At 43.7% G+C, this 18,789-nt stretch overlaps 1 protein-coding gene across 1 annotated transcript in view; it reads left to right on the forward strand.

Moving 5' to 3' along the window:
- The window catches only part of LOC310680525 (piezo-type mechanosensitive ion channel component 2-like), a 67,106-nt gene that overhangs the window by 16,407 nt on the left and 31,910 nt on the right, over window positions 1-18,789 (forward strand). Inside the window, exons 12-26 of the mRNA XM_083447236.1 lie at window positions 956-1,070; window positions 1,385-1,566; window positions 3,062-3,210; window positions 5,020-5,187; window positions 6,113-6,154; window positions 7,818-7,850; window positions 9,296-9,399; window positions 9,734-9,897; window positions 10,819-10,995; window positions 11,467-11,613; window positions 11,879-12,079; window positions 15,233-15,437; window positions 16,063-16,164; window positions 17,120-17,285; window positions 18,179-18,422. Coding sequence (XP_083303362.1) covers window positions 956-1,070; window positions 1,385-1,566; window positions 3,062-3,210; window positions 5,020-5,187; window positions 6,113-6,154; window positions 7,818-7,850; window positions 9,296-9,399; window positions 9,734-9,897; window positions 10,819-10,995; window positions 11,467-11,613; window positions 11,879-12,079; window positions 15,233-15,437; window positions 16,063-16,164; window positions 17,120-17,285; window positions 18,179-18,422 — 2,199 coding nt within the window. The remainder of the gene's footprint in view (window positions 1-955; window positions 1,071-1,384; window positions 1,567-3,061; window positions 3,211-5,019; window positions 5,188-6,112; window positions 6,155-7,817; window positions 7,851-9,295; window positions 9,400-9,733; window positions 9,898-10,818; window positions 10,996-11,466; window positions 11,614-11,878; window positions 12,080-15,232; window positions 15,438-16,062; window positions 16,165-17,119; window positions 17,286-18,178; window positions 18,423-18,789) is intronic.

Raw genomic sequence — 18,789 nt, forward strand, 5'->3', positions numbered from 1 at the left:
CTATTTGGTCTTTCGCAACTTTCCGACTAGTTGCAGGACCTTAGCCAGACCTAGCAGAGTACACGCAGAATCCACGGAAGCAATTGGCAACTTGGCTGCAGACAGGATAGACGAAGCAGGAACCAGGAACTTGTAGTTAAGTGTTTATTATATATAGTGGACTATTTACAGGGACAGAACACGGATCTTTTGCTGGCTCCCTCTGACACGACTCACAACTCCTACACTGACACACAGAATTCTGAACACGAACATTGAACTAACACATTCCAGTTAGTAGCCCATTAATTATCACTCCCTGGAGAGAGCTTGACCAATCAGGGAGCTGTCTCCATGTCTCTGTTATCACCAGGCAGACTTACTCCTTCAGATTGCCTTCTGGCTGTCTGCCAAACCTTAACTGACTCTGTGTGAGTAGCTGCACGTACACAGTTTCCCAACACCTCGGTTTAAGAACAGTCCTGTTTACGAACTATTCAGTTTACAAACTCTGCAAAACTGGAAGTAGTGTCCTGGTTTGCGAACTTTACCTCGGTCTAAGAACCGAATCCGAACGGTGGAAGGGCACCGGCAGCGGGAGGCCTCATTAGGGAAAGCGCGCCTCAGTTTAAGAATGGTTTCGGTTTAAGAACAGACTTCTGGAATGGATTAAGTTCGTAAACTGAGGTACCACTGTATACAGTATGCCTGTTATACTGAGTGGTTTACAAGCCCGCTCACCCTTTAGCGTGCGGTGGCATTGCGGGACGGAGGACGACGACACAAGTGTTAAAATATAAACATCCATAATTGAAGTAGGCAATAAAGCAATCCCATTGACAGCATTAAAATAGGAACATCCACGATAAAACTATGCAATGAAAGAATTCCATTAAGCTGTCTAGAGTTGGCTTAGTTGTGTGGGGTGGTGTTGGTTGTTGTTGTTATTAAAATGTCTGTGTGATTTTTATTGCAGATTTTATATCTGTTTACCTTCTGGCTGTTGCTAAAGCAGTGGATGATGCAGAAGCAAAGGCAGAGAAAAGAGGAGGAAGAATCGCTCAAGGGAGTGAGAGTAGATGGGGCGGCTGGTAAGAAGATTTAATACTTAGTAAAGTTAGCCCTGAACTACTACTATTATTCATATGTATTTTTAAAGGTGGGTTTTACCATCTGTATTCAGTCCAGGGGCAACCCCAGGAAAATTAGTTCAGAAGAGCAAATGGGCGGCAAAGACGATTAATAAGGAAGCAAGGGTTTTGTCTGCTTCTAAGCATTGGGCGATAATAAGTGAGAAAGAAAAATGTTTTTTTGATGGAGAGGAGTAGTTTTATTTTAGAATATACTTGTGAACGATTCAATGATATTGGTGACACTTCCGAATGATTCTCCACTTCTCTTGCAGAAACGGACAATCCGCAAAACATTCTTTTGGGCATCCTTGGTTCTGCGCTGCAGGGGATGCTTGTAAAATACTGGATTTACATCTGCTCTGTCATGTTCTTTATCGTCAGCTTCAATGGCAAAGTGGCCCTGTACAAAATTCTTTACATTGTGCTTTTTCTGCTTTGTGTGGCTTTGTACCAGGTAAGCAAACCCGGAAATCGGAGGCATTTGCACTCCTGCTTTTTCCTATTAGAAAATTGCAGTAGCAGTTTTTGAGCTCTTTGTTACCTGTCAGCTGTCAGTTTAGTTAGTTTAGGCTATTTGCAGAATACAGTGCTTCACAGAACTTGAAGCAGGAGTGGGGAGCCTTTTCCAGCATGGAGTCTGCATGCACTTGTGGGCAACCTTCTGGGGTTGGACTAGATGACCCTCAGGGTCCCTTCCATGAACTCTCTCTATGAACTCTATGAACTCTCTCTCTCTCTCTCTGAACAGTTTAAATATAGTTCCATTTCGAGTTCAGACTGGGATAAAGATACCCACTTTCTTTCTTTTTTATTTATGATTTTCAATTTTGTACATTTCAATAATAGTAAAATCATTTTAACATTTCGAAACTTGACTTCCTTCCCCTCTTTCTGCGGTTCCTTAAATTCATTTTTTTATATTTCCTGCATGTTCCAAATTAGCTTAACTTACTCATTTATTCATCTACTTTAAATATATACCCATATAAAACTGCAGGTTATTAGAATAACCCTGCAGGATACAATAATCCTGCCAATGTTCTTATCTCTTTACAGTTTATTTGTAAATATTAAAATAAACCATTTCCATTCTTTTATAAAAAGTTTGTTATCTTGCTTTCTTATTTTTCCGGTAAGTTCCGCCATTTCTGCATATTCCTTTCTTCTTTCCATTTTTGGGCAAGTAACATTCTTGCCACTGTAGTCGCATACATGAATAAATTTCTATATAGTTTGGGTAGTTCTGTCTCTATAATTCCAAAAAGGAAAGCTTCTGGTGGTGGGTGGGTGTGTGTGTATTTCTGTTCTCATCATGAGGCAAAGTTTTTAACCTGAGGTACTATTTCTGGGTTAGCGGGGTCTGTAACCTGAAGCATCTGTAACCTGACACACACATATACAGTGGTACCTCGGGTTACAGACACTTCAAGTTACAGACACTTCAGGTTACAGACTCCACTAACCCAGAAATAGTACCTCGGGTTAAAAACTTTGCTTCAGGATGAGAACAGAAATCGCGCGGCAGCAAAAGGCCCCATTAGCTAAAGTGGTGTCTCAGGTTAAGAACAGTTTCAGGTTAAGAACGGACCTCTGGAATGAACTAAGTTGTTAACCCGAGGTACCACTGTATACACACACACACACACACACATTATTCTAAACATCTTTTTCAATTCATTACATATCATTTCCCAGTAAGCTTTAACCTTACTACAAGACCACTACAAGATACCCACTTTCATCCATTTGGCCCAGATTATTATGATGTTTTCAGGACTTTCTGTGGTTTGGGGTCGAATTTTGTTTTCAGAATGGGGCGAAGGAACACTGACAGCTTTGCAGTTCAGGTTGACTTGCCCAGCCCACACCTGTTATACAAATGCATTTCTAAAATGCCCACCATACTGTGTTCAGAACCAGTACTAAGGTATGTGGAAATGTGGTTTCAGGTTCATTATGAGATGTGGAGAAGAATCCTGAAGAGTTTCTGGCTCACCACTGTTTTTTATTCAATGGTGGTGCTCATTGCTATCTATGCCTATCAATTTGAGATGGTGTCAGCGTTTTTCCTAAACACCTTGGAGATATCAGAGGAGAGGTAAGGCCTTTGTTTTATTTATTTATTGTGATCTCCGAGGCTGACTGGGGATTTGGAGCTGGGTTTCCAAGTCTTTTGTTTCTGACACAGTAACAGCACCACCACACTGGCTCTCATTTAAAATATTCAAATCCAAATTTTATCTTGAAATTCATTATAGCATCTCTGGTCTATTGCACAATAGTAAAAAAAAAATTAAAATGTAGATTTTTTCTGCTGTTGGATTAAGTTAGCACTGCCAGCTTGCTGTCAATGTTCTTCCCTGGCATTATCTGCCCAAATGGCTCTCTTTCTGGCTCTTTATAAGAGGGTTAATTCTGCCCCCTGTTGGCTGAACCTGTCTCTTTCTCAGGAGGAAGGATTTGGGCAACTAAATTGGGTCATTTTGGTGCTACCTCTGCAACAGGATCTAATCAGCACGGATGTTTGTCTGTGTGTGAGAGAGAGGGACTTAAAATACCAGGGAACACACACACAAATTGCTTGCACAGACCTGGGATTGTGAGCTGTGCAATTTGAACATAATTTTCAGAATTTGCCCTATCAAACGTTATTTATCTGTGGAGTACCAGAGCACTAGAACTATTCCTAATGAAAAGGGGTGGGGGAACCCCTCACATCTAAACCAGTGATTATTGTATGCTGGGGAAATGAAAGAACAGGGACTGAATTATTATTATTAATGATTATATCAGTTATTTAATTTATTAGTGGCTTGCTATGCAACTGTGTCTCTAAGCAACTTACAAAACTTTGAAATGTAAAGCATGACGTAGAACTGAAAAGGAAAGAAAAAAGAACAATGCTTTGCAATATCCATAAAACAGACCCAATAAAACAGCTGCAAAACCATATTGTCCAGTGAATCATCATAATCTGTCAAATGCCTTGGAGATGAATTAAGTTTTTACCTGGCACCAAAAGGATGACAATGGTGGCACGAGATGGATCTCACTGGAATGATTGGATGGCTTGAGTAGGGAAAATGCTGAAAGAAATGGAAACAGGAGCAGAAATTCCTGGTGTTCACTTATTCATTCCATGTCCAGAATGGAAATCAATCCAGGGAATGCAATTATTATTCACTGTTGTGGCTAATTTTATTCTGCAAGCGCTACATAAGTGATGTCAATTCTCCCTCCCTGCACTGCATTTCACTCACATTGAAACAAACAGCCCCAACATTGATGGTCTGGGGTAAGGTAATGACAAAGGGACGTGGGTGGCGCTGTGGGTTAAACCACAGAGCCTAGGACTTGCCGATCAGAAGATTGGCGGTTCGAATCCCCGCGACGGGGAGGAGCTCCCGTTGTTCAGTCCCTGCTCCTGCCAACCTAGCAGTTCGAAAGCATGTCAAAGTACAAGTAGATAAATAGTTACTGCTCCGGCGGGAAGGTAAACGGCGTTTCTGTGCGCTGCCCTGGTTCACCAGAAGTGGCTTAGTCATGCTGGCCACATGACCCGGAAGCTGTACGCCGGCTCCCTCGGCCAATAAAGTGAGATGAGCGACGCAACCCCAGAGTCGGTCATGACTGGACCTAATGGTGAGGGGTCCCTTTACCTTTACCAAGGTAATGATACTGCAATTAATTGCAAAGTTTGATTACGTAAAATTCCACCTCAGCAGGCGGTGAGACAAATAACATAGTTTTTGTCAGAAGCCAAATTGCAGCAGAACGGAAACAGCGTCGCATGGAACAAACACAGGGCAGAATCGAAGTCATTGCCTTCTTAACACTGAGAACCTATTATGTGAATTACCTCCCAGTGGGTTGTGATGGGTGGATCTCTCTCCTTTCCCCTTGACAGATTAAAAGACCTGGGTCTTGAGCGGTTCAGCACAATAGAGCTGTTTGCAAGGATTCTGCTCCCTGGTGCTTTCCTTCTGGCTTGCATCTTGCAGCTTCATTACTTCCACGAAGACTTCCTGAAGGCCACTGATCTGGCTAATATTTGCATCAGGCCACTTTCCGGAAGGTGCTATGCATGATCCATGAGTTCATGTTCTACAATGACAGATAATTGTGCATTTGTGTGTGTGATAGTGTGATTGTGCAGCTTACATTTGGAAATGTGTGTGTGAAATATACTCAGAGTCGAGTGTGGATTTCATGCTCTTTATTCAGCTCATAGTAGTGAGGAATGGAAGTTCTCCCAAAATATCTGCTTTATATACATTATTTACACAATGGGCCGCACGTGATTGGCTAATTCTGGGATTCTCCTGTAGGTCAATCAGGTTGTGGATTCACTTCCACCTGGAGCTGGATTGGGTGGCTCCTGCGGACCAATCATACTGCTGCATTGTTCTAGGACCAATCAGACTGCTGCATTCTGAATCCTATTGTTCTAGGACCAGTCAGACTGCTGCATTCTGAATCATATTGTTCTAGGACCAATCAGACTGCTGCCTTTTGGATCCTATTCAATTCAGTACATAACAGTGTGTGTGTCCCATCCACCACCAAGGAGCATGTAGGTGACATCTGCACCAGATATTTAAAGCACATGGCTTTTCCCCAGAGACTCTTGGGAACTGTAGTTTAACCCTACAGAGCTACAGCCCTCAGTACCCTTAACGAACTACAGTTCCCATGATTCTTTGGGAGCAGTCACGTGCTTTTAATGTGCATTGAATGTGATTTAAATGACCACAAAAAGTAATAATTCCACTCTATTTTGTGCTGGCCAGAGCACATCTGGAGTACTATGTCCAGCATCTTATTTTGTTTTTAATTCATTGTCACGGCACTTAGGTAGAGTAGAGGTCTAATATTCCTATGATACTGATGGTGAGACCGAAAATGTTTTTTGTTTAAAAAGCAAAATACTCTTCAGTCGTGTAGTGTTAGCCTGCAGCAGCTGGAGTGAAGTATTGAGGTTATGTTCTGTTTCTCCCCAGTGACAGCAACACTGAGACGCGTGTTCATTTCCTGGCTAATATGTGAGTTGGCTTTCTCTCGTTAATCGTTTTAATGCTTTCCCTTGTAATCTGCTTCATATGTCTAATATAAAGGGGGGCAGGGGGAAGCTGAATACAGCAAGGAGATTAAAGAACATCAAACAGGGGACGGCTGAAATTTTGTATGCAAGGGGGCAATTATGAGAAAGGAAAGAGCAGAAAACAGAGGAACAATCTGAATGAAATAACTAAGATTTCTAATTTCCCATCTCCTTAAATTTTGGCAAACATCAGCTGTGGGCAGCCCCAGTACAGATCAGGACTGGGGCACCAAGAAGGCTCACTGGCCCTCAGTGAAAATCCCCCCCCCAACGCTATTTGCTCCATTAGGGAAAACCTAAGTGTGATCTGGTGTGATTTCTCAATGGAACCAGGTTAGGATTCCGTTTCCCCAAACCACTACTATTTTGAAGAATTTCTTCCATGACTCTTCTTCACCAACACTTATTCTGTGATAACTGCCTGTTATCCCATTATAGGCTGGCTGGGTGGAATCACATACGACTCAGCTGCAAATAAAATGTTTTAGGTGTATTGTAAAGTGCATTTATACAAATGTGACATAAGATGGCGATGGTGAGCTATGGCAAATTCAATATATTTTTCAAAAGCGTTTTCACGACGTTTTTTAATATGTGTCTAGATTCCACCATAGTGTCACTGTCAGCCACCCAGGTAGATATGCTGGCAAATGCCAGTCCCAGGAGAATTCTAGTTTACTTGAACAGCCTGCAGTTTGCTCATCGTTTTCACAAAGCCAAGACATTGCAAAGCCTATAGACCGGAAATTATTTACCACTTGGAAAATTAGAAAGAAAAACATTGCACAAAGTTCCTGAGAATCTTTTTGGCTGTATTGATTGGAAAACGTTTCCTGGAGCAATCTAGCCAGGATGATGCTCTTAGGCTATCTTGGGACTGCCAGCGATGCTCCTTCTTTTATTTGTTGACCAAACTGGCTGGGCTTGATGGGAACATTTGCATTCATAAGTAGGAAACAGCTGGGCTGGCCCTATATGAGATGACGTAGCAGATGCCCTTCTCGCTACCCAATGTCATGGTGTATAGTACCCAAGGCAGGTGAAGTTGTTTTTTTAAAAAAAGAAATACAGTGGTACCTTGAGTTAAGTACTTAATTTGTTCCGGAGGTCTGTACTTAACCTGAAGCTGTTCTTAACCTGAAGCACCACTTTAGCTAATGGGGCCTCCTCCTGCTGCTGCACGATTTCTGTTCTCATCCTGAAGCAAAGTTCTTAACCCGAGGTACTATTTCTGGGTTAGCGGAGTCTGTAACTTGAAGCGTATGTAACCTGAAGCGTATGTAACCCGAGGTACCACTGTATAATAGTTTAGTATTATCATTGTACAAAACGGGAATGCTCACAAATAATTTTATAAGATTACAATAAATTAAAAACACCACATAGTTGTGCACTGGCTTAATATTTATCGTTCCAAAACTGAAGAGGAGGAATTCAAGACGGCACTCTTCCAGTTGTTCCTTCTGCATGAGCATTTCAGCCCTGCCAGATGGAGCCTGTGCACTGTTCTGTGGGTTCTTATGACTCCCCGCCCATCCAGTTTCAAGTCTTTGGGGTTTATAATGCAATTCTTGATACTGTGTTTTTGTCCCCCGTATTTTTAGGCTTAAGGAACATATCCTGAAGCTGCAAAGCAGGTAAGCTTGAAAAGAGGGACATGGCAAATAGTAACGTATTTGAATTTGTTTGACCTTCTAAGTCTTTTTCTTATTGGTATATTTTTTATTAGGAATTTCAGCATAACAAATTTATCAAAGACATATCATCCTCATTTTATCCCTCCCCCTTCCCCAAGAAAGAACCCCGCCCCTGACTTCCCTGAGCTCCTCGCTCTGGTTTTTCAGCACATGTTATTCTCTGCATGTTATAAAATTGTAAACATCCTTAATTTATCTATCTATATATTACCAATAAAAAAATTGTTTATGTTTATTCAAAACCTGCCAAGGAGTCCAGTTTATTTTGTTGTTTCTTTAAATGCTTTGTAAAGAGTTCCCATTCTTCTTTAAAATCACAGTTGTCCTTATCACGTAGTTTGTGTGTCAATTTCACGAATTCCACGTAGTCCATCAATTTCTCTTGCCACAGTTCTTTAGTCGGGATTTCTTCATTCTTCCATCCTTGTGCTATTAAGACTCTTGCCACCGTTGTCACATACATGGAGTTGTTTTTCAATTTCCTTGGCAGATCTTTTCCTACAATCCCTAGCAAAAAAGCTTCAGGTTTTTTTTACAAATGTTAATTGGAACATTTTCTTCAACTCATTATATATCATGACCTTCTAAGTCTTTTGATGCAGAGAAGATCATGACATGTTGCCTGAATCCCATAAAGGAGTTGGAATGTGAATTGAGAGCATATACTGGATCAACATTTGCACAGATAAACACAGGCCTCCTTGCACTAGGCTGTCAGGGGCTTAGACTGAGCAGAGGCACCCCTCCACTCAACTCTCTTGACTAAGTGGGTATCCTATCCCTTCCTCCACCCCCCTATTGAATGTGCAGGTGAACAGGACTGAGCTGGACTAGGATCTGCTGAATTCCAATCTAGCCTCACAGCAGCAGGCCCAATCTGGACCCAGTTTCTATGGCATCCTGGAGCTGGCACTGGAATTGGACCCAATTGTTCTGCCCCCCTTGGCTGCCACCACAACTGGACTGTGAATGCAACAGTGTCACCACCACTCCACAAAGCCCCATGGATGGGTGGTGTTAGGATTGCAGCCTTACTAAGAGGATTTTAGTCTATCTGCACTGAAGGGGTACACATTGTAAGGCATATTCATGTGCACACCCCCATTTTTTGCACAATCAGCAGTGCATTAACTCATTATTCATGCATAACTGGAGCTGGACTGGAGCAACTATAGTTAAGCTGGTATCCTCAGGTGTAGCCATACATCAAGCTTGCGTAAATTATGACCAGGCCATACGTAGTTTGACATATTTTGGCTCTTCGTGTTGGGTGAACCAGACCAGTGTGTTGCTAGAATCTAGGCCTACTCAATAACAGAAGCAAAGCCACGCTGGCCATGCAATAACAGTGGCTTTTTGCTGGTTTTTGTGTGTGTTTTCCACAGGCTGGCTGCTGAACAGCTACAAGATGACATTGAAGATGGATTGGAGAAGCCTGAGAACTCAGCAGTAGGTGAAAACATGGGGAAGTGCCACCAGGCGAAACTGGGTAATGATGAACAGCTAGCTCCTGTGCTGAAAGTATAACTAATCATGGAAACAAGACCGCCATTTTGGTTTATGCTAGTAAATAGAGCCTGCTTCTTGCAAGCATAGATGCACGCCAGGTTGCTCCTCCCCTAGTCCTTGTATTGTTAAAGCAGAACTGAGAGCATCACCTTCACCAGATTAAACTCATTATGGGAAGCCATAGCAGCAGATCTGCCTTATTGCCGATTGCCATGCTCTTCCTTCATCCCTCCTCTTTGCAAATCACACTTTGCTTCTCCGTCTATTGTTTTGCATTATTTGAAAAGTTATCCCCCCCACTCCTGTTTCCTTAGTGGAAAAGATGAGCAAATGGACAGAAGTGGTTGACAGTGTGGTGCCTCATCTCCTGAAGCTCTTGGCAATGATTCGAGCAATGCAGGCGTTTGCTTGGCGATTTCTGGAGCTCCACATCCTGAAGATTCTGTCCACTTGGATTATCTGGATCACTGTACACGAGGTCAGCTAATAACTATCATGCTTGACTCAAAGCCTGCAGGGAGACCCAGAAAGCAGAGTGAAAATCCAGGCAAGGAGGTCTGGACCATAGACAGCTCTGAATGGAGTTGGAACAAGCTCCTGAGCTTGGACCCAAGAGTAGCAGGCTAGGATGTTGTTCCAGCAAAGGTCTGGAGCCAACTGAAATTTAATTAAGCTGCAGAGAGATCAGGTTTTTAGCTCCTCTGCTGGAGAAACCTTTATCACGCAAGAGGGTGCTGCTTGATTCTTGCAGGTGTTGACTTTGCAGTGCTAGTGGTCCTGAAGCCATGGAGCCGGTAGCAGTACTGGTGGCAAGGGTCTCTGTTTCCTGCCAGTGGGTCCACACAGCCCTGGCCTTGCCACCAACCTGCCCTGTCCCAATGCCATCCAGGTGATTTGCAGTGATGCCTGTGTCAGGAGGGCAGCTTTGAGGCTGTGCCATATGCCACAGGGCTTCCTAATTTGAAGGTATATATCTGTACCAAGGAATGGACAGGCCCATCAAAGTTTGGTCCATCCCAGTACTTCATGGGGTTGGGACTAAGTCTGCCCCAACCCCTTTCCATGGAGATTCTTTGAAATCTGTGTGAAAACACACAGATCTTTTTAAAAGTACTTGCGAGTTGGTGCAAGCGTTCAGAGACAGCTCTGAAACGCATGTGCATGGCTGTGGATTGTGAAGTAGACCCACAATCTGATCTGGGTCATGATCCACCCAGATCAAATCATCTGAACCTACTTTGGAATCTGAATCTGTCCATATGTGACCTTACTGGTCCTTGTTCAGCAAAATGTTAGCACCCACTTCCTCCATAACTGCAATGTATTAAAATGTTTATTGCAAAGTGACTCCAGTCGTTGTTGTTTCTGTTGGTGTTTGACGTTTTACGTTGGTCCACAGGTGTCTTTGATGAACTACCCTTTCTTCATGCTCTGGGCATTTGCCCTTCCATATTCCAAGCTGTGCCCACACGCCTCCAGGATCTGTACGTTTTGGTCTTGCATGATGGTCTTCTGTAAAATGGTCTACCAGCTGAAATTTGTCAAGCCTCTGACATATTCTTCAAACTGCACACAGGTCTGCTTGCTAATGTGCCAAGGACGCAAACTTCTGAAGAATTTTCTTTGCCTGCTTGTGATTTCCTTAGAGCAGGGCTGGGGAATCTCCAACTCACGGCCAAACTTGGCCTGCCTGAGGGTCCAGTTTGGCTCGCAAGGCCATTCCCCATCCATCTGCCCATCAGCTGATGTCACTTAGATAGGGCTGACATACAGCCAGATTTTCCCAGACATTACTGGGATTTCAAAGGTGGAATTGATATCTGGGGGGAATTTCTGAAAGATGGTGCTTTGTCCTGGATCTTAGGCAAGTCAATCAAAAAATCACATTTTTAGGGGGCTTTTTGGGGGGGAAACCCATCAACCTTTGGGATTCCCAAAGCTCAACAATCTTGGGGTCTTCCTAAAAAGTTCAGCATCTTTTGGGGTGTCCTGGTTTTTACTCTTTGAAATATGGCAGCCCTACACTTAGAAATGCTTGTCTCCTCAGGGGCTTCAGTCAAATATGACTTATTATCACTACACCAACATGGATGAATTACTGGAAAAGTCATTGTTGTACAAGGCCCCTGTTGACCCAGCGCATTGGTTTGGCGGGCTATTGAAGTGCAGTGACAATGTTCTCCCATGTCTAAAGGTATGGATCTTGTTTAAACACTCGTGTTAGGGCAAGTAAACACTTAGATATCACAGTCATTTCAAAAACACTTGATTATGTACGAGTCATACATACGAAGGCCGGCCCTGCTACTGGGTAGAGTGGATATTTGTCCAGACCCTTGGTTTGTGTCAGCCACCAACCAACTCACATTCAGTGTGGTATAAGGAATAATCTAGCAGGCATAGTTCCTGTTGTTTACTGGGCATTCTTGTGAAGTGTTCTTCTTTCTTTCATTTTGTAGAATCACCTCACCATCCTGGTTCTTATGGCTCTGGAGGCCACAGTGCATCGCCACCAGCTTTTTTACCGAATTCAGAACCAACTGGTGCCGCCTCCCACGGGGAGCGTTTTTTATGACGTGGCCCGGGAGAATCTGGATGATGGGCTCCTGAGTTGCATCAAATACTTTGCCAATTACAGTTTCTACAAGTTTGGACTAGAGGTAAAAAATGATTAGCAAGAGAGGAGCTGGGTAGGGAGGCTGGAGGTCCAAAGTGGTTTGGTTTAGAGAGGGACACATTTCAGTGCGACATCTGAGAGCCAAGCAGGGCAAAGCTTTTCCTGGAGCTAGCTCACATTGCTTGATATGTACCCAGTTTCATGAACAGAGAAAGCGGTTTGTGTTGCCCACATGCAAATGAAGGAAGTCTCATGAGAACTGGACAGTGCAAATGGTGAACTGGCAGCCACAGCTATCGCCACAGAAGCACTTTTACTTAATACCTGCACAGAGACAATTAGCAGTGTGAACTGGCCCACAGACCAGGTGTTTCGGTGTAAGCCTCCCCCCCCCCCCGTGGTACAGATGCCATTGGCTCACTCCTTTTTATATTTCTTTCACACACACACAAATGTCATTTACGACCTTAAAGAGTATTTTTCATAACTGCAATCAAGGAAAGAAAGCACTTGTCTATTCTTGAGAAGTGAGGTGATGTTCCTCTGAAGCTGTTGCTTTCAGCCTGCTCCCACCTTCCTTTTGGAAAAATGTGATTTGTGATTTTAAAATAAATTTAAAGTCACCCTTCCACTACAGGTTCAGCAGAATCAAACCAGGGTCAAACTATTTAGCACTGTCAACTCATGTGATCCAAAAGTGTGGTTCTTGATGTGGTTGATAATGATATGGAATCCTCCCTCCTTGCCTGCCCAATTTTCAGCTGTTATTGGTTTGGAAAATATGCCTCTCCTTCCTTCCTTCCTTCCTTCCTTCCTTCCTTCCTTCCTTCCTTCCTTCCTTCCTTCCTTCCTCCCTCCCCTCCCCTCCCCTCCCCCCCCTTACACAATCTCTTCCCACCTTCGATCAAATCTATGCTTCCAGGTGCCATAAGAAAGCTGCAGAGATAGTGCAGGATAGTGCACACCCCGGAAATGATCTCTTTCCGCTTCTGCCTTCTGGAAGAAGGTACAGGAGTTATAAAGACTAGGACTAGCTGCCTGAGAAACAGTTTTTATCCAAATACGATTTTTGTTTTAAACGCAGTGTAAGGTAGTCTCTGTGGGAGTATATTGTATTTAATTATGGGGTAACAGAGTTTTTAGGGGGGTAACTAGGCTAGGATAGCTGGCTTGTTGGTTTTTGAATGTCTGATGTAGATTTTTTTCAATTTCGTTGTTCTGTATGGGACAATGACAATAGAGATTATCGTATCGTATTGTAAAAATAAATCTACTTGAGAACTTCCTCAACTTTTAAACTTTTCTTTTTTAAAGAAGAAATAGCAACAAATGAAAAGCAGCTGTGAAAGGTTGGTTGCTTCCCTTCCTTAAGCAGCAGCACTTCCTGGCTTTGCAGAAGGGAAGGGCACCACAACTAAACATCTGCCAGGTAGTGCTTTAAGAGACAGATTGATAACCCCTGAAAATTCACCAGAGGTGTGGCCTGGCTGGGATGAGCTGATTACTACTGTGGAAGCTCCTAGGCCTCATTAGCCCCCCCCCCCTTAAGTCAGCTTATTGTACATAAGCAGCAGAAGTCAAGACACACACCACTGCATGCCGTTTAGATTCCCACAGCATTTTCTTGTGCCGACCCCCTTCTTTGCCACCCTCACTTTTCATTAAGAATGAAACAAGAGCCTTCCTGAATGAGGCCCAAGGCTCATCTGTCCCAGAATCCCGTTCTCACAGTGGCCAACCAGTTGCCTATGGCAAGCTTGCAGTCAGAACCTGAGTGCAACATCGCTATCTCCACACTTGTGATTCCCAGCAACGGACGTTTGGAGGCATACGGTGTCTTAGATCAGACATCTTTCGTAGCCATCCTGGTTGGTTAGAGATTAAAACACTAACCAAGACCTTAGGATGCAATTACTCCCTCCCCTGGGTGCATTTTCTTCCGCAGAAATTATACCAGACTACACTATTGTTGGGACGTGGGTGGTGCTGTGGGTTAAACCACAGAGCTTAGGGCTTGCCGATCAGAAGGTCGGCGGTTCGAATCCCCGCGACGGGGTGAGCACCCGTTGCTCGGTCCCTGCTCCTGCCAACCTAGCAGTTCGAAAGCACATCAAAGTGCAAGTAGATAAATAGGTACCACTCTGGTGGGAAGGTAAACGGCATTTCCGTGTGCTGCTCTGGTTCGCAAGAAGCGGCTTAGTCATGCTAGCCACATGACCCGGAAGCTGTACACCCGCTCCCTCGGCCAATAAAGCGAGATGTGTGCCGCAACCCCAGAGTTGTCCGCAACTGGACCTAATGGTCAGGGGTCCCTTTACCTTTACATTTACACTATTGTTACCAGCACAGTTATAAACAACACCCCTGAATTTCAGACCCTCCAAGTGTCCCTGTTTTCCAGGGACAGTCCTGGATTTACAGAAGCCGTCCTGGTTTCTGATTTGATGCCAGAATGTTCCCGTTTTCCCCTTAGGACATCCCTATTTTCATCGGAGAAATGTTGGATGGTAGGATGTCCCTGTTTTCATTGGATAAATGTGAAAGTTGTAGAACTTCCAAGCCAAGGAGATAAGTAACTATACAACCTTTGAAAGACATTTGAAGGCAGTTCTGTATAGAGAAGGGTTTTAAAAAACGATTATTGATTTATTATGCTTATATATATCGGAATCTGCTCAGAGGGCTAGGGAAACCCAGTCGGATGGGCAGGGTAATAATAATAATGATGATGATGATGATGATGATGATGGAATAGATAAATATGTTGATATGCATAGATTAAATATGTAAAGATGAACCAGTTAAAAGTAAGACTAACAATGGATAGATAACAAACAGGATAATGTCACAATGTAAAATATACGTTAATTCATAAGAAGTCGAGTTGTGGTGGAGGGAAGTCACATGGGTGTATTTTGTTGTCTTTATTATTTCAATGTACACAGGGTTTGCCTCTGTTGATTTGTAACTGTAAAATAGGTATTCTTTTGTGATCAATAAACAGACTTAAATAAATAAATAAATAAATAAATAAATAAATAAATAAATAAATAGGATGTCCCTATTTTCATGGAAGAAATGTTGGAGAGTATGGAATTTCAGCTTGCCAATTACAGTTTCCTTTTTGAGCACAGGAAGCACATGAAAAACACCTGGGGTGCTCCTGAATACGCCCCCCCCTCTTCTGCTCTTTCAGATCTGCTTTGTGGTTGCCATCAATGTGATTAGGCAGCGTATGGACTTCTATGCCCTCATCCATGCCAGCTGGCTGATTTACCTGTTGAGCCGCCGGCGGAGGAAAGCCATGGCTGAAGCCTGGCCCAAATACTGCTGCTTCCTCGCCAGCATCGCAGCCTTCCAGTATCTCCTCTGCATTGGTCTCCCACCTGCTTTATGCCAAGGTACATGCAGAACGGTGTGTTCTAGCACGTAGCAGGGCAAGTACTTTGGAGGGGGGACCTGTTTATTTATTTATTTTTTCAGATAGAATAGAATCATAGAATCATAGAGTTGGAAGAGACCACAAGGGCCATCGAGTCCAACCCCCTGCCAAGCAGGAAACACCATCAGAGCACTCCTGACATATGGTTGTCAAGCCTCTGCTTAAAGACCTCCAAAGAAGGAGACTCCACCACACTCCTTGGCAGCAAAATCCACTGTCGAACAGCTCTTACTGTCAGGAAGTTCTTCCTAATGTTTAGGTGGAATCTTCTTTCTTGTAGTTTGGATCCATTGCTCCGTGTCCGCTTCTCTGGAGCAGCAGAAAAGAACCTTTCTCCCTCCTCTATGTGACATCCTTTTATATATTTGAACATGGCTATCATATCACCCCTTAACCTTAACACGTCTAACCTAAATTAGACGTGTCGTCTAATTTAGGATGAGCAAAAGGGCGACTCTGCCGTCTGCTGGATAGCCAAACTTTTGCCTCTTGGCAGTTCCCTGTGAATCAAATGTGCCCAGACAGTAAGCTCGGAAATTAGTTTAAGATGCTTTGTGTAATGCAGATAATCTCTTTACTGGCAGATTATCCGTGGAGAACCTCTCACTGGCTGCTCCAATCAAATCTGATTAAGTGGCTGTATTTGCCCGATTTTGCCAAGAGGCCGGATGCTAGTTTTCTCCTTTGTAAGTATAATCTGTAAAGTCATGGGACACCTGCTTAACAGGCGTTAATAGCTGTTTCTTCCAGAGGAGGAAACATCTAAATTGTGGCATGATATAGTTTGTCAGGTAACATGGGAAAACGTGAAAAGCCGGGTGGGTTAATAGCAAACTGGGACGCGGGTGGCGCTGTGGGTTAAACCACAGAGCCTAGGACTTGCCAATCAGAAGGTCGGCGGTTCGAATCCCCACGATGGGGTAAGCTCCCATTGTTCGGTCCCTGCTCCTCCAACCTAGCAGTTCGTAAGCATGTCAAAGCGCAAGTAGATAAATAGGTACCGCTCTGGCGGGAAGGTAAATGGCATTTCCGTGCACTGCTCTGGTTCGCCAGAAGTGGCTTTGTCATGCTGGCCACATGACCTGGAAGCTGTACGCCAGTTCCTTCGGCCAATAAAGCGAGATGAGCGCTGCAACCCCAGAGTCAGCCACGACTGGACCTAATGGTCAGGGGTCCCTTTACCCTTTACCATTGGTTCATGTTGTCAAATGTGGCCCTCCAAAGTTCTCTGTGTGGCCCTTGGGACTCTCTCCACACCACACTCCCTCCTCAGCCACACTTCCTCTTTCCAGACCTTTTGAGTGTTTTTGCCTGCTTGTCCTTGAACTCTGATAATGTCCTTTGCTTGCCCAGATGAAGGACAGAGATGGGTGTTTGTGTGGAGAAACCAGCCTACTCTACAAAGCCTATGAAGGGGTCCATAAATTTGTTTAATACTGCTGCTGCTACTGCTACCGTTTGCTCTGTCGTCCAAAGCCGCGCGATGGTTTGTTTCAAACCAACCATGAGCAGTAAGCCAAGAACAAACCTTGGTTGCTCTACCTTCTTTTTTTAAAAAGAAAGTTTACAATTAAAAAGCAGGGAGAAAATATTCCAAATAAATGAAATCTCTTTCCTTGCCTCCTCTCTCCCCGCTTGCAGATGACTTCCTGCTTCTGCTTGCTGCCTCTCTCCAGTGGCAGGTGTTTGAAGATGAGAATAAGCTGGTTGTGAGAATGCAGGCTGGAGACAATGTAGAGATCAGCCACAGCCTCGACCCAGCTGGGCTAAGCGAGTACAGTCTGGTACCAAACTTTATCCACTGCAGGCAAGAAACTGTATTTGGGGCCTAGGAGTGTGTGTGCTGTGTGTGTGTGTGTGTGTGTGAGAGAGAGAGAGAGAGAGAGAGAGAGAGAAATAATAATAATAATAATAATAATAATAATAATAATAATAATAGTTAATAATTTATTATTTGTACCCCGCCCATCTGGCAGAGTTTCCCCAGCCACTCTGGGTGGCTCCCAATCAAATGTTAAAAACAGTACAGCATTAAATATTAAAATCTTTCCTAAACAGGGCTGCCTTCAGATGTCTTTTAAAGATAGGATAGCTGCTTATTTCCTTCACATCTGAAGGGAGGGTGTTCCACAGGGTGGGCACCACTACTGACTTGTCCATTAGGACAAGTCAAAGTGACACTTGTGTGAAGATATGAGAGCCACATAACAGAAATGCTTGCTCAATATAACATAGCCCCCTCCAGACTGGTAGCTTTCCCCCAGGTATATTATGCAACAGATCACTGATGCAATAATAGTGCGTTAGTGTGAATTTATACTGGACCATCGATCCACTCTGAAATAGTAACCATCTGGCAGTGCAGGCTGGTCCATTAGGACAAGTGGATCTCTGCTCTCCAAGTTCCTAATTACTTACAACCAGTCCAGAAGGTGGCACTGGCTGTCAGCTTCCTCTTCCTGAGTGTTGCCCTTGCAGAATTCAGCAGGGAGCAGGATGGGGGCAAAACAAGAAGAGTTAGTTGGCTCCACCTACCATTGGTTCTGGCTTCACCTACCATTAGCTCTGGCTCCCCCTACTGGTAGCCTCCCTACCTTCTACCCTATCAGCTCCATTGAGCGCCAACTGATTGGGCACCTGGAAATGCCCCCGTGTCACAGCTATGCCATTTGTGATTTGTTCATCTCTTGTTTCTTTCAGGTCTTATCTGGATTTGGTGAAAGTGATTTTGTTCAGATACCACTTTTGGTTTGTCCTTTGCCTGATTTTTATGACCGGGACAACAAGGATCAACATCTTCTGTGTGGGCTACCTCTTGGCCTGTTTCTACTTCATGCGTTTTGGGCAAAGCCTCCAGCTGAAGCCAGTCAAAGACATACTCAGACTGTGGGACTATCTGATTGCATACACAGCTTTGGTTATAGCCGCAAAGAACCTCCTTGCCGTATGTATTTGTCAAGCTAGCAGAGGTTGAGCAAAATTATCACCTTACCCGTAGTCGTTGTCCCATAATGGATTGTGATCTCGGTTGCTCCAGTAGGCCACCTCAGGGATAGGTACAAGTGTTTATTTAGATGTGGAAATAATGCACAAGAATGACCCCTGTTTAACCTGAGATGTTGCTCATACTATCTTTCATTGTTTGATGCTTTTGTGTGTTCTTTTATACTTCGTTGGAAGTTGCCCAGAGTGGCTGGGGCAACCCAGCCAGATTGGAGGGTTACAAGAAATAAATCATCGTCATCATCATCATTCTCACTGAATTGGATGGTGGCTAACAGATTGAGGTTGAATCATGACAAGACAGAAGT

Source organism: Podarcis tiliguerta (assembly GCF_965153285.1).
Source record: "Podarcis tiliguerta genome assembly, chromosome: 6".
Taxonomy (NCBI): domain Eukaryota; kingdom Metazoa; phylum Chordata; class Lepidosauria; order Squamata; family Lacertidae; genus Podarcis; species Podarcis tiliguerta.